Consider the following 14,140-nt stretch of genomic DNA (forward strand, 5'->3'; position numbering starts at 1 on the left):
GCTAACTGTATTCAAGAGAAGAATATCATAGCCAGATCTGCGGAAAGTTTCTTCCAATAAAATTAAGTGTGTTCGGACTTGTATAGCCGCACTAGGGCGTTATTTCCAGCATATATTTTACCTGCATAGCAACTTTCCGAGCACCCTGTGTATTACATACCTTGCACTCTATATTATGTAAGTTTTTTTCAGCATTCGTGTTGTTACTCCAAATCAACCAAATATTTAGACACACACACACACACACACACACACACACACACAAACACCCGCGCGAGCCCGCACACATACAAACGGGCTGGCATGAAAGAGTCAGAAAAGCTTGTAAGGGTGTTGAAGTGTAGATTGTACAAAGAAATAATTGTTCAGAAGAAAATTCGATACATTGCGCCGTTTCCGAGTTAATTAGCATTAAAGTTAGACAGATACAATTAGTGTCAGTTGTACTCATAGCGTAGATGACAGTGCATGAGACTTCTCAACCTTTGGCTCGGATTTGATCCTTACTAGCATCCCTTATGTAGTTCTGTACCGCTGTTTTGTTCGGTTTTAGGAAACCATACGAAGAGCACGTCTGGCGTCACCGTCTCTGACGCGGGGCTCGAATTCGCGCGCAACGGCGTGATCGGCTAACTGCAATGTTAATTAATTTTGAAACTGTGCAACGTATCGAATTTTTTTCTTAACTATTATTTCTGAGCACAACCTACTCTGCAACAACCTTACAAGCTTTTCAATCTGTTTCTGCCCCCCTGTACATTTATAAAGTGGTTATAATTGTACTTTCATTACTTGGACCTGTGTAGATGGAAAACTATTTACCGTATGGCTATCCAACTTCATAGGAATGATCTTCAAACTGTGCGTTGCAGGATTTGCGTTGTGTTAGTGGTGCTAGTGTCATGACTTGCCTTTAAGTGCCGAACTGTGTGATTTGGCTTCCACCTCCACAAATTCCAATATTTCAAAATGTTTTTATCAGAATGAAATTGTAATCCCAGATAGGTGTTGGGAGCTGCGCAACAGAGGAACTGAATTTTTAAAAGATGTTCTCTGCGTATTATAATTTGGTGATCGCTCTATGCTGTATGATTGATTTGCAAAACTGGGGTTTCTTCTCTGAATGAGTGCAGACTCTGCGCAATGTACTGAAAACTGCGCCCACTGAAATCTGCGCCCAGTGAAATTTGTGCCCGACAGATAGAAGAGCTCAGGGGCGCTACCTAGAGGTCTCCGAGCTCGCATTTTCAAATCATACTTTACAGAACGCTGCGAACTGAGAACATGTTAAGAGTACATCCACAGCTTTCTACAAGAAATAGATGCACTTTGCAAAACCGTGGAACGTATATCAGATGCTGTTTCAGATACTAGTCATTTGATTAAAACTTCAGAAACGAAACTTTGAAACGTTCCCTTTGAACAATTATACAGGACTGTCCTTAAACTGACACACAATATTTTTAGCGCAACGCAATCTGACTTCCAAAAATCCCTACGAAAGAATGGCCCTGACTAACATTAACCTATACGTTTCACAAATCACTTACCTCACAAAAATCTTCGTTACTCGAACTACTGCAGTACAGCGAGCGCCACTACTGCCAGCTAAATAAAAGATTCAAACTACGGAAGGCACTAACTACTGATAGGCATACTTAGCAAATGAAAGATTTTAATAGAGAACAAACAATGTATTTACCTTAATAGTCATAATATATATAGCAGTTCATGACGAATTACAAAACTCCGCCATCTCTCTCCCCACATCCACCACTTCTGGCGGCTCACCTCCAACTGCCCAACACTACGCGCTGTTCACATACAGCTGCCGCTGCCCAACACTACAATGGCAGACAACAATGCAAACCAGCCACAGACTGCACACAGCACAGCCAGTGATTTTCATACAGAGGTGGCGTTACCAATATAAAAACTTAAACAGCCTACTTACATAACCCCCATGCTCCCCACAAAAAAATTTACAAATTGCTTTGGGCAGTGGCCAATAATGATTTGATAAAATTTTTCATAATTACAATAATAAAGATATCAAATGCACACACTTATTGATACATTGTTGGTCAAAAGCTAAAATTTTCTCACAGTCCATAAAGACAGTCCTGATCATTCATCACAGTAACGATGCAGTGTTTTTCTCAAAGTCTGAGCAGTAAAAGAAAATGCACAAGGAATTAGTGGATTTCCATGCAATCTTGAAGAAGTAGTGTTGTCCTTCCAATGGAAAGACAGTGCTGACTCTTGACATGCAGACAGGTATTGGTCCACAACAGAGCAAACCCACAGCAGAGTCAGTCGACGTTTTGAAGAATATTGGTAGTTAGGTCATCACAGAGCAGACCCACTGTAGTCCTGGTAGAGATTACGGTACCTTCACACGATTATACAAAAATCAGTTCTCAATTATAAGATTCCTGAAGACGATGTTCTTGCACAAATTTCAGACTAAGAAGTTTTTTTTTTCTTTTTGGAAAAATGTTCCCAACTTTATCTTGTCGCAAAGATTTAAGATTTTCCTTAACTGTTTGGGTTTCGATAGCTTTATGTAAGAGAATTTTCTTTTTGCAAAAGTCAGATTAATTAAGAACTATCTAGGGTCCATTATGAGTCAAGCAGATAGTCAATAAAAAGTTGCCTAGCTAAAGTTATCGATATTGATGACATGATTTCAAAAATTTGCAGCCGAAAAAGAAGGAAGAAATTGTAAGCTACATGCTTGTCACCTGTCACTATGGAGGTCCTCGGTTACTTGTTCTTCTTCCTTAATAATCAATTAAATTGTGTGGTTTTTTATGTATTTTACTAATTCGTTTTCATCCATAAAAGCAGTTTACAAAATAGTTACCTTATACTTTGATTACTTAACTACGCATATGAAAAAAACACCTTCACATGAATGTCATATTTTATGTTTTTGTGAGGTTGGCAATTTGGGGGATGGGGATGACATATTAAATTTGCACCGTGTACCACTACGTAAATATCAATCTGAACCGGAGTACAACATTGGGTATGTAGATAACAAAATAGGGAATTCTTCGTAAAGTTCCGTACAAGTTGGAAATTGATCACTGCAGATATCGCCAAGACATTCCACAACATTTAAATAACTCATGAGTCTTATCTTTACGCCATTAAAATATGCATCAATCTGAACCGGAGTACAACATTGGGTATGTAGATAACAAAATAGGGAATTCTTCGTAAAGTTCCGTACAAGTTGGAAATTGATCACTGCAGATATCGCCAAGACATTCCACAACATTTAAATAACTCATGAGTCTCATCTTTACGCCATTAAAATATGTGTACATGTCTTATAAGGTTTATTAAATGAATGACAAGGGCATTCGCAGAAACAAAGTTTACATTCCACTGATATGTTTAATTTTAGCTCAATGTATATTAACTCATCGTTATAACAAGCTGGCGAAAATTTTTTGCATTTGGTGTTTTACGTCGCATCGACTGTTGTTATCGCTAGGGTTTCAGCTTTCGCTCGGATTTGTTGTTACAGGGAACCATCCCTCTATTTGCCTAGAATGATGTGAGAACCCACAGAAAACAAATTCGATATGGCCAGCCATAGAATTGAGCCCAGGTTTTTGAAAATAATCAGATTTCCATTATACTTTATCCAGCCATTGGACTGGCTAAATGGCAAACGTAAATTATTGTCACTTAGGCGTGTTTAAAGTCGGCTTATAAGCATCATCAACACATCTTTTTTAATTTTTTATTTATATGTTGCTATTCACATTTTGTACATTTTTCTATCTATATACATCTTCTGATAAATTTAATCAAGTTTTTGAAGGTAGGAGATAGCTTTCATGCAAGCCCTGATCTCAGCATCCCTTCGTACTTTAATTACTATTTTTCTAACCTTTAATCCCGTTTCATGTAGACTGTTTTTTTCGTTTATCTTCCATACTCAGCTCTACCCTCACTAACGCGAAAGCAGAATTTTCCACTTCTCTTTTGGCACACATAATTACGTAATTGATTTCACAGTGTTGGTCGGGCTGCCGTTTGTAGCAGCTCCAAAGGTTGATAGCGTTTTCTTCATTGTCCAGCCATCTATCTACAAAGTAGGCGCAGAAAGGCAGGTGATATCCGTTGCCTATGAATATATCTCGAGCCAGCCATCACATACATCTTCAAAGCGTAGAAACGCCAGCGCAGCACACACGCGAAATTGTTATCTCACTTCTTCATTTTCTTTGTATTCGTGAGTGAACCCTATATGTTGAACTTTTCTCCAGAGAGACTTTTTTGTGTTGGAATAACATCCATATAACATATTCCATTCTGGAATATTTCTCACAGAATTTCGAAAAAACGGATATATGTCTCTTTCCTTTTGTTTGCCAGTAATGTAAAGGCAGCTGAATAGCTGTTTGTCTCGTTATTTGTACTTTGTGGGAGTCGTGTATATCAGCGAAAAGTGCTTACTACAGCACTTGAGCGTACCACCCATACAAAAGTCTTGTTTACTTCTTAGAGTCTCTCTGCCTTCTCTTCCGTTAAAAACTATTTTCCTTTCTCATAATATGTTACCGCTTAACAGAAAACATCATTCGTAACTAGTAAATCTGCTTTGAGATCACTTTCTTCTCTTGTCTGCGGATCTCTCATTTCCCTGTGATTTCGCCCGCTGGTAGTAGAAATTTCTCTTCTCCGGATCTCTCATTTCCCTGCGATTTCGCCCGCTGGTAGTACAAATGTCTCTTCGTTGCTTGCTACTGGCATTTCAGTGACAAAATCATACCATTGATTGTGCAGGCAGTCTGCGTTGCCAGATTCACAGTCTTCCTTATTTCCAAACGAGCTTCATCCAGAGTTCCACATTGCTGATCGAGTGAAAAAAGCACCGGCGAATCCTTGGTTTTAACCATTCCTCGGCAGCGGTTTCTTTTTCTGTGTTGAACAGCGCCACGTCACAGTCTCGTCTCCTTTCGTTCTGTTCACTATGTAAGAATGACCTTCATAGTAGCAACAAAGCTTACAGCGAATGGTCGTTGAAACTTCCATTTCGGAACTACTGTCACAGAAGTACACAAGTCGCACGATGTCAACTTGCGACAGCTAGAACGCTACTAACACTGTTTGTTCAGACAGTCGGCTACTTTGGCAGAGGAAGTCTATCGGGGCGCACTTCGACCGTGTCTGTGGAGGAGGTGGTTTACAGTAATTACGACGAAACGTGCTAAGGTAGGCTGTGACACAAAAGGTAATGGGCGCAGACCTCACAGATTTCTGGTTGGGCGCAAATTTCACTGAGCGCAGTTTTCATGGATTCGTTCCACGTACACAGTACATAAAAATGAACAATGGAAATTAGTAATGAAATCAGGTCAGTGGCGGATCGGCGGCACATCGATGTATTGCGTCTTTCCTGCTAGAAATGCGGAAAAATAGCACAAGTAATACAAAAAATATTCATATAAAAACATATGATCTGCTGAATTAATAAGAAAGAAACACGTAAATAACTCAAAAGTAAGCTCGTATATCATGAAATCATTTGCAGCTACAGCTCTTGATGCTTACATTGCAACAGCTGAAAGCAAAAAGACAAGTGCGAACAGCCGGGCTACTCCTAGTTGCTCCCTAAAAACACTGTTATTACTCAAGCATCTACATACAGAATCGTTACATTTATATCGATACAAATATTGATACAGAGATACAGGAAATAAATTTTTTTGGAAGGGGTATTACAATATCTCGCCCCCCTCTCCTCCCCTTCCCCCCCCCCCCCCCCGATTAACTGTGATACAGTTCATTGCTTCGGTGTTATTAGTCATTCACCCTTTACACATCTGAAAGAAAAAACAGAATGTACACATTTCTTTCTCTTGTTTGATGAAAACAGTTCTATGTTCTGTTCAATCATTGCGAAAGCCTTGGCACAAAAAAAAAAAAAAAAAGGTTCAGATGGCTCTGAGCACTATGGGACTTAACTTCTGAGGTCATCAGTCCCCTAGAACTTAGAACTAGTTACACCTAACTAACCTAAGGATGTCGCACACACCCATGCCCGAGGCAGGATTCGAACCTGCGACCGTAGCGCTCGCGCGGTTCCAGACTGTAGCGCCTAGAACCGCTCGGCCACCCCGGCCGGCTCCTTGGCACAGATTAGCCCTTTATCGCCATGATACATGAGCGACACAATGTTCTGGGGATGAATGTTGATTCCAAACACTTGTCGGCTTACGCACGCGGTGCAGTGTTGGCTGCGAGTCGATCGGAGAAGTGACGTCAGGCACGGATTATGACGCCAGACATTTATGCACCCAAATTGGATGAAAATGTAATCACATGTCAGTTCTAGTATAATATATTTGTCCAATGAATACCCGTTTATCATCTGCATTTCTTCTTGGTGTAGCAATTTTAATGGCCAGTAGTGTATTTCTTGACAATGTGCCTGCATAGAGGCATGTGGGTGGCTTACTATCGTGGTTAGGTACGCTTTATACAGGTCATATCCTGTGAGATAGCGGGCTCCGCTTGTGGGGAGGATTGAAACGCGGTCTGATAGGTGAGTGTAGCCGTTAGGCTGGAGTTCTACTGGCATCGACATCAGCGGATTTCGTCGAGAACTGACATCGGTCGAAGACGACCGATTTTTTTTTTATCAGTGCGCCATTACGTACTCAGTCTCAGTACAACCGATCTCAACATCAGATTGTGGAAAAGTTGGAGCAGAAGAGAACTGAAGTGTCTGAGATGTGGTGCTACAGAATAATGTCGGAAGTTAGGTGGACTGATAAGATACGGAAAGTGCAGGTTCTGCGCAGAAACGGCGAAGAAAGGAAAATAAATGTAAAACACTGACAATGAGAAGGGAGAGGAGCGTAGGACCCCTCAGAGAATAACCTCTAGAGGGAGCTGTAGAGGGTAAAAAACTGTAGAGCAAGACAGAGATTAGAATATTTGTACATGAGCAAATACTGAGGAAGTATGTTGTAAGAGCTACTCTGAGATTGAAAGGTTGGAACAGGAGAGAAATGAGGAATTCGTGGCGGGCCGCATCAAACTAGTCAGATAACTCACAAAGAAGAGGAAGAGGCAGAGAGAGAGAGAGAGAGAGAGAGAGAGAGAGAGAGAGAGAGATTGGGGGTGAAGGGGGGGGGGGGCACGGAGAGAGGAGTAACCGTATATTTACGATCAGTCTTCCGTTGAATTACATTTCATGATGTCACTGCGAACCATCTCGAGTAAGTAATAGAACGTTTCTCCCTTCATTCTCATATTAGTTTCTTGTTCCAGTAACTGAGGAACGGGTGTATGGTGCCTGCACGTTCTTCTCCAGGCAGACATAGCCCATTCACAAGTATTCGGCGTCGTTTTAATGGCGAGAAACTGATGAAGGAGATGGGATGCAGAGTAACTAAGCTATCGGCCGATGTATCGCCGACCCGAGCTGCCCTTGCACCCGGCAGTGATTTTGCGGCCCCTTTTCTTGAGCAGCTGATACTGAGAGCGGAGCGGGAAGTTGCGGCTACAGTGCTCCTTCCTGCAGCCACTTTAAGACGCCGGCCGCTCTCAGTGACTCAGAACGCAGCCGTCTCCACGATGTGGTGCACGCTACCAGCTCGTGCCGTCGTCCTGGCAGCTGTCGCGATCTACATGGCTTCGGCGTCTGAGGAGGATGGTATGTCGATCGTCCTAATTTTCTCGATAGTCATTTTTTCAACGGCAGAATTCGACTCCTCCTCTCTGTGGTCAATGGTGACGTAGCGAAAAAAGCCTAGTTGCGGAACACCAGCAACGTCGCAGAAAGTGGGATTCCGTAGTGCCTGCTTTCTCGGATCCGTTAATCAACTCCGTTCTGCTGTCGAGTGCTGAAGAACCACACGCAACTGGATCGGTGTCCAGAGATACGCGGACATACAGATTTGGACAGAAGATCTGTCGACACAACCGGTTCGCAGAAGGATATGTCTGGTCCGAAGGGATTGATGGCTGTTCCGTCCTCCAACGCTCGCCCCGTACTCCACAGCCCTTCAAGAGCTGTGTGAACGTTGCACTTATGGAAATACAAGTTCCTTTGCTTACTTTGCCTCCGAAGCAAGGGCAAGGCGTGGTGCTGTTTAACACGAAAGAGGCAACTTGTTCAAAGAATAGTCCGCGTTTTGTAGTCCATAAACAAGCAAAAACTATTGTTTGGCCTCGTAATATGTCTGAAATGGCAGTATCTGCATCCATTCATGTCCACGTACTACACATCTGAATCAAAACAAAATCATAGTTCCTCGGACTGAATTTTTTGAACAATATTTTAATACAAAATTCATAGGTGGTGTAATTTTATGCAATAATAATATTTATTACTTCAGAATGTGGTTAATAAATGATTCTTCGGAACATGGTTTCATTTGTAATATTGAAACATCATTTCAGCTTGTCGAATTAAATCACAGCAGCATTCCATATTGCAACTATGGGAAATTGTTTCCATTTCGAACATTTATACAATAACTGGTGGTCTGCATGTATGCCAGTTACACAAAAGCACGAACGATTAAGGAAGCTCAACATGCAACTGTAGCAGTATTTAATTATGTAATGATCAAAATCTAAATCTGCGTTTATTTAAGACTTTCATCCCTATTTCTTTATATTTGTATATTACTGATCTTCATGCCATATGAAATCAGAATCACAAAACATAAAATATTTTTTCATTATTTTCTTTAATTAACTAAAAATATTATTACAGGACGGATACAATTGTTCTGCATGTCTTCATGACAATTATACACCTGGCGTTTGCTGACAATGTACTAAACATCACTCAAACGGCCTTCCTGGCGTCAGAGGCTTCAGTTACTCCCATCCTTTTTCCAACTGCTATTTTCTTTCTAATTAACGCGTGTTATTTCTCTATTCTGTCGTGTGATCTCATTAATAATTTTTCGTAAATCGTAAGAAAATCGGATTTTAGTGAGCAAGTCGACCAGCTGCGTATCTAATTTTCTTTTGTTTCTGACAGTTGTAGTAAATAAAATAGCAACGAACGATGAATCATTCTTCGACATCTTTGCGTCTTGAAATTGCGTTTTCAAATGGAAATACGGACTTAATTGTTGGTGGTACGATGGCGACTTCAGTGTTCTGTAGAACTGACAATACAGTATTGTTAATAAATAGTGAACGTGTAGAGGCCCTTTATGTACTGGCCGTGTCGGGAAAGACGCGGCCACGACGACTTGAATGTGGAGATTTGCTAACACCACCGGCTCGAGAAGGCATTCTCTCGTCCTGAGGGATCGGCGCGCGATCGACGAGACGCGACTCTCTCCCTTGCCAACTAGTTAGTCTGTTCAGTTGAGGAGGGGACGGCGGGAGGGGGGGGGGGGGGGGGTGGAGGAGATAGTGGGTGGAGAGAGTTAGTTGACTAATCACGTGTTACTTTGTTAGTAGTCATGATCATCGTTATGATGTGAAATGTGTCAACTGAACAAATGTCGCAGGAATTTTTTAAAAATTTATTTATGTAACACGTAGTTTTATAATTTACATCACTCCGTACAGTAATATATAATCACATATATATAATACGTAACACAGGTACACAATATTTTAATTTTTGGCTGGAAAATGAAGGTTATTGTCCTACAAATAAATTAAATTATTTAAAATAGTTCCAGTCCGCCAGTTATGACCAAGGTTTGTGAGAGGCCTTCCGTAGTTGACAGGTAAAGACCAGGACTGTTAAGTCCCTCCCACTTATACCCGAATGGCAAAACTCTCTGGCCCCTAACAGCTTGCTTGGTAACTGGCTGAAAATAACCGAGACTCTATGATGGGCTAGATCTAAAATTGCTCGCTCTACTCCTTCGAATGGAGATGCACTTACTAACTGTTCGTTCTTGGAGGCTACGTAACTAATCAAGTGTTAATATTTAAGGGGATACGGAATCGGATTTTGGGTTAAAAAATCGAATTTTTTTTTATTGGCGTATTATATTCTGCCATGTTTCCTCTTTAAAATGACGTATCATACATAGCTCTACTACAATTATAACTATTTTATTTTTATATATTTGTGAGATCGGGTATTGCGCTTTAGTTATACACGTCTCTCGTGGCTGACCATGAACTTTTTGGCAGTACCTTTAAAGTGACATGAATTCAAATATCCCGGTTTCCAGCGACTATTTATACACTAGTTGCCCGAAAATGTTTCTCTCTGGTTTCCTCAAGTTACTCTTTGACTTTGTGGCGGGACTGTTTTGTAAACAGTGTGATATAAGAAAGTAGTTGTTGTTGAGTTATTTCGTATTTAGTGCTTCATTTTTCGCAGTGAAAATGCCTAGAGCTAAAGCAAAAGTATTTAAAAAGCGTGTGAACTGGCAAAAGAAAAGAAATAATGATTCATTAGCAAAGCAAAGCAGTTCATCATCATCACTGTTGGAAAATGTGAATCCACTTATTACTGATTTGCCGAACGAACTTACACCAAATGAAAACAGTGCTTCTCATAAAAAACTAAGAGATTTGGAAGAGAAATATAATTTACTTGATAGAGGGAATGAAGTTTTTGAACTCATTGATACGAATATATTGTGTGAAGCTCTTGAAAACAGTTTGTGCTGCAAAAAATGTCATGGAAACGTTTCTCTGAAAGTAGAATCCCATGTTGGCCTGGCTGCCCAGTTTAATTTAATATGCAGTGTTTGTAAATACAGCTGTAAGTTTCCAAGTTCGGTTTCAGTAACTGTAAATAATGGATACAAGAAAACTGAACTTTATAGTGTAAATATTAGGTTAGTTTATGGATTGCGAGCAATTGGTAAGGGCAAAGCAGCTGGTGATATGCTATGTGGTGTTCTAAATCTTCCAAGTGCACCTTCAAAGTTTGAAGCTTACAATTATGTACTAGGATCTGCAGTTGAAGATGTAGCACAGAAGTCAATGCAGGTTGCTGTGGAAGAAGCAGTGGAAGAAAATGACGGCAGTCGTGACCTCACAGTGGCGTTTGATGGCACGTGGCAGAAAAGGGGCAACACCTCCAACAATGGTGTTGTAACAGCAACTAGTGTTGATACTGGCAAGGTTATTGATGTTGCAATAATGTCTAAATACTGTAGGTGCACAGGCAGGCTGAAAAATGAACACAGTGATGACTGTATTGCTAATTATTATGGTAGTAGTGGTGGCATGGAGGTTGCTGGGGTGAAGAAAATTTTTCATCGCTCTTCACAGTGGTATAATGTTCGCTATGTCAAATATCTGGGAGATGGTGACTCTAAAGCATTCAAAGAAGTTTTGGAAAGCAAACCATATGGGAACAGTGTAAATATAAGCAAACTTGAATGTATAGGACATGTGCAGAAGAGAATGGGTGCCAGGCTGAGAAGGTTAAAATCAGTTATGAAAGGGAAAAAACTAGATGATGGGAAAACCTTGGATGGCAGAGGAAGATTGACTGATTCCATAATAGACCACATTCAGAACTGCTATGGCCTTGCAATCAGGCAAAATACAGGCAATCTTGAAGAAATGAGGAGAGCTATATGGGCTTTATATTTCCACACCGCATCCACGGATGAGCATCCACAACATGGTTTGTGCCCCAAAGGTGAAAACAGCTGGTGTAAATACAATAGGGGACTAACAACAGGAGAGAAATACATTCACCACCACAGTCTACCATCAGCCATCATAGCAGAAATAAAGCCCATTTTCAGAGATCTGGCTGACAGAAGTCTTCTGATGAAATGTCTTCACGGAAAAACGCAGAACCCCAACGAGTGCTTGAATAGTGTGATATGGCATCGTCTCCCAAAAACAGTGTTTGTCGGAATTAATACACTACATTTTGGTGTGTATGATGCTGTGGCAACCTTCAATCTTGGAAATATAACTAAATGCCAGGTCCTTCAAAAGTTGGGTATGTGTGTTGGTTCCCGTACGGTACGTGCTATGTTCTTTTTAGATCAGCACAGACTAAGGCATGCTGATAATATAATCAAGACATTAGTGAAAAAAGCAAGACAGGTGCAGAGGGGTGCCAAAAGAAGACTTGAAGATGATTATGAAGACTGTGAAGGGGGTATTAGCTACGGATCAGGAATGTTTTAATCTTCTTTCTCCGTTTCCCGTAAGTTTACTTTTTACTTCATCTAGGAACATTATCTCAGGTACTGGTCAACCTAGAAGTCTGAAATTTTTATGACGTAGTGACATAGGTCCCTATTACATACTGAAACAACGATTTTTTAATTACTTGATTTACAAAAGACTTAGGGGTGATAGTCTAGTAAAAAGCGATGGAAAAAATTTACTTAAAATTAAATGTACAATATCTCTGTAAGAAAATACTTTGACAATAAACTGTTGTTTCAGTATTGTTGTAACATATGAATGCACATACAGTAAAATTTTTACCTCTCTGTCTCCAGTAGTTTGTGAGAAAATGTTCCCTATAGTAGGCATATATTAACATTGCGGGGATAGGTGATTCCGTATCCCCTTAAGGTACTTCTCCGTTTACGAATAGAGCCGCAAAATTTAGGAATGACTGTACGTCCATTATTGATGAGGAGTGTAACAAGGACGCGCAAATACCTGTGCAACCGACAAGATCGTGAAAAATTTTGCAGTGCCGCATGCAGTGAAAGCTGTTTGTAAGTAGGTGTGCTCGCGGATATTGAAGAGATCTCGATACGTCGTCTCCTCAAAATTATATACACAGTTTTGTGTACATCAAACTTCCCGTTCAATTGGTGCAACGTTTGTTGACTATCGATCATTAACAAAATCGAATGAACATAAAAGTTTCATAAAATCAGATGAATCCATAATTCAACACACAGGCGTATGCAGTGGGGGGCACTTGTCCCCTACTGCGATCTGGGTAGAGCTTTTTATTCGTCAAAGGTGTCTCAAGAATTTAGAGAAGTGATTGTCTGCAGATTAAACGTTGCGAATCGAGTTTTTGTTCACAGTAAATTTTGGTGATTGCTCGGTACGACAGCCATTTCGGCGCTCTTCTGCAAGGAAATCGTTGCGGAACTTTATAGAACCGCGGCGATACTGTCTGCAATCTTTCCCCTGTCACTCCCTTGTGCAGCACTTACGGAACTGCAGAAAGGGATTGGTTCAGCAAACATGCGAATATCCCTACATTGCTTCACAATTGCAAAGGAACAACTGCCAATTGCTACGGATCAACAATCAGTTGTTACGGAGCAATCGATAATAGCTTTGCAACACCCGACCAATGACAGCAAAAAGAAATATAGAGGTTTTGAATATACAAGACCGCTGCGACTGTTGGAATTCCTTATTGGGGAACAAGACCGGCTACGCAAATTAAATTTGTATTTTCAGGTGTTTCACTGTATACAAAGGAATAAAAGAACTTATCGAAATTTAGCCATGCCAAGAAACGGACAAATAAAAGCGATAAGGTGTGTGTCTACTTACAGCTAAAAGATTAAACGTTCTATTTAAACCGGATGAAACTGACCCCAACATTTATATCCACAAACTTCTTTTCAAGAATGTGCGAGCGTCTATGATAAAATGTATTGGGGCTAAGGCCACCCTCAAGCTAAAAAAAGAACCCAGTAAAAACGTCAAAGAAAGAACGTAATAGCTATTAAAAATGTACAATAAAAAACAATTAAAATACTTAGGAAAAACACTGAGTTTGTAACATTAAAAGAGAAACAGAAGGTAGCGTCACACTTTACCTTCGTTGTTGACGGCCTGGGGAGGAAGCGTTGCTATTGCCGTCGCCAACTAACCGCTGTGTTCAGCAGGGTCTACGCGGAAGGCCGCTCATGCTCAGTGTCGCAAACATTAAGTAGCCAGATACCTTGATTGAGTCCGCCTGCTTAATAGCCGGCACGGAAGCTCAGCGTGTTGGGTCAACGGGTTAGCTGCCCTCTGCAATAAAAAACAGATTCAACGGCTCAACACTGAACTTGAACGGGTGTCATGGGACATCCGCACCGAACAAATGCGACGAACAATATCGAACAAATGCAAGCGGGCCCGGGTTCGATTGCCGGCCGGGTTGGAGATTTTCTCCGCTCGTGGACGGGGTGTTGTGTTGTCCTCATCATTTCATCCTCATCACTGGCGGGCAAGTCGC

The 14,140-nt window shown here is 40.8% G+C and overlaps 1 protein-coding gene across 1 annotated transcript in view; it reads left to right on the forward strand.

Annotated features, from left to right (window-relative positions):
• Nucleotides 1-7,601: 7,601 nt before the first annotated feature.
• LOC124792524 (G-protein coupled receptor Mth2-like) overlaps nt 7,602-14,140 on the forward strand; it is a 617,551-nt gene continuing 611,012 nt past the window's right edge. The window contains exon 1 of the mRNA XM_047257947.1: nt 7,602-7,684. Within this exon, the coding sequence (XP_047113903.1) occupies nt 7,606-7,684 (79 nt within the window). The 5' untranslated portion in view covers nt 7,602-7,605. The remainder of the gene's footprint in view (nt 7,685-14,140) is intronic.

This window comes from Schistocerca piceifrons, chromosome 1 (genome assembly GCF_021461385.2).
Source record: "Schistocerca piceifrons isolate TAMUIC-IGC-003096 chromosome 1, iqSchPice1.1, whole genome shotgun sequence".
NCBI lineage: Eukaryota > Metazoa > Arthropoda > Insecta > Orthoptera > Acrididae > Schistocerca > Schistocerca piceifrons.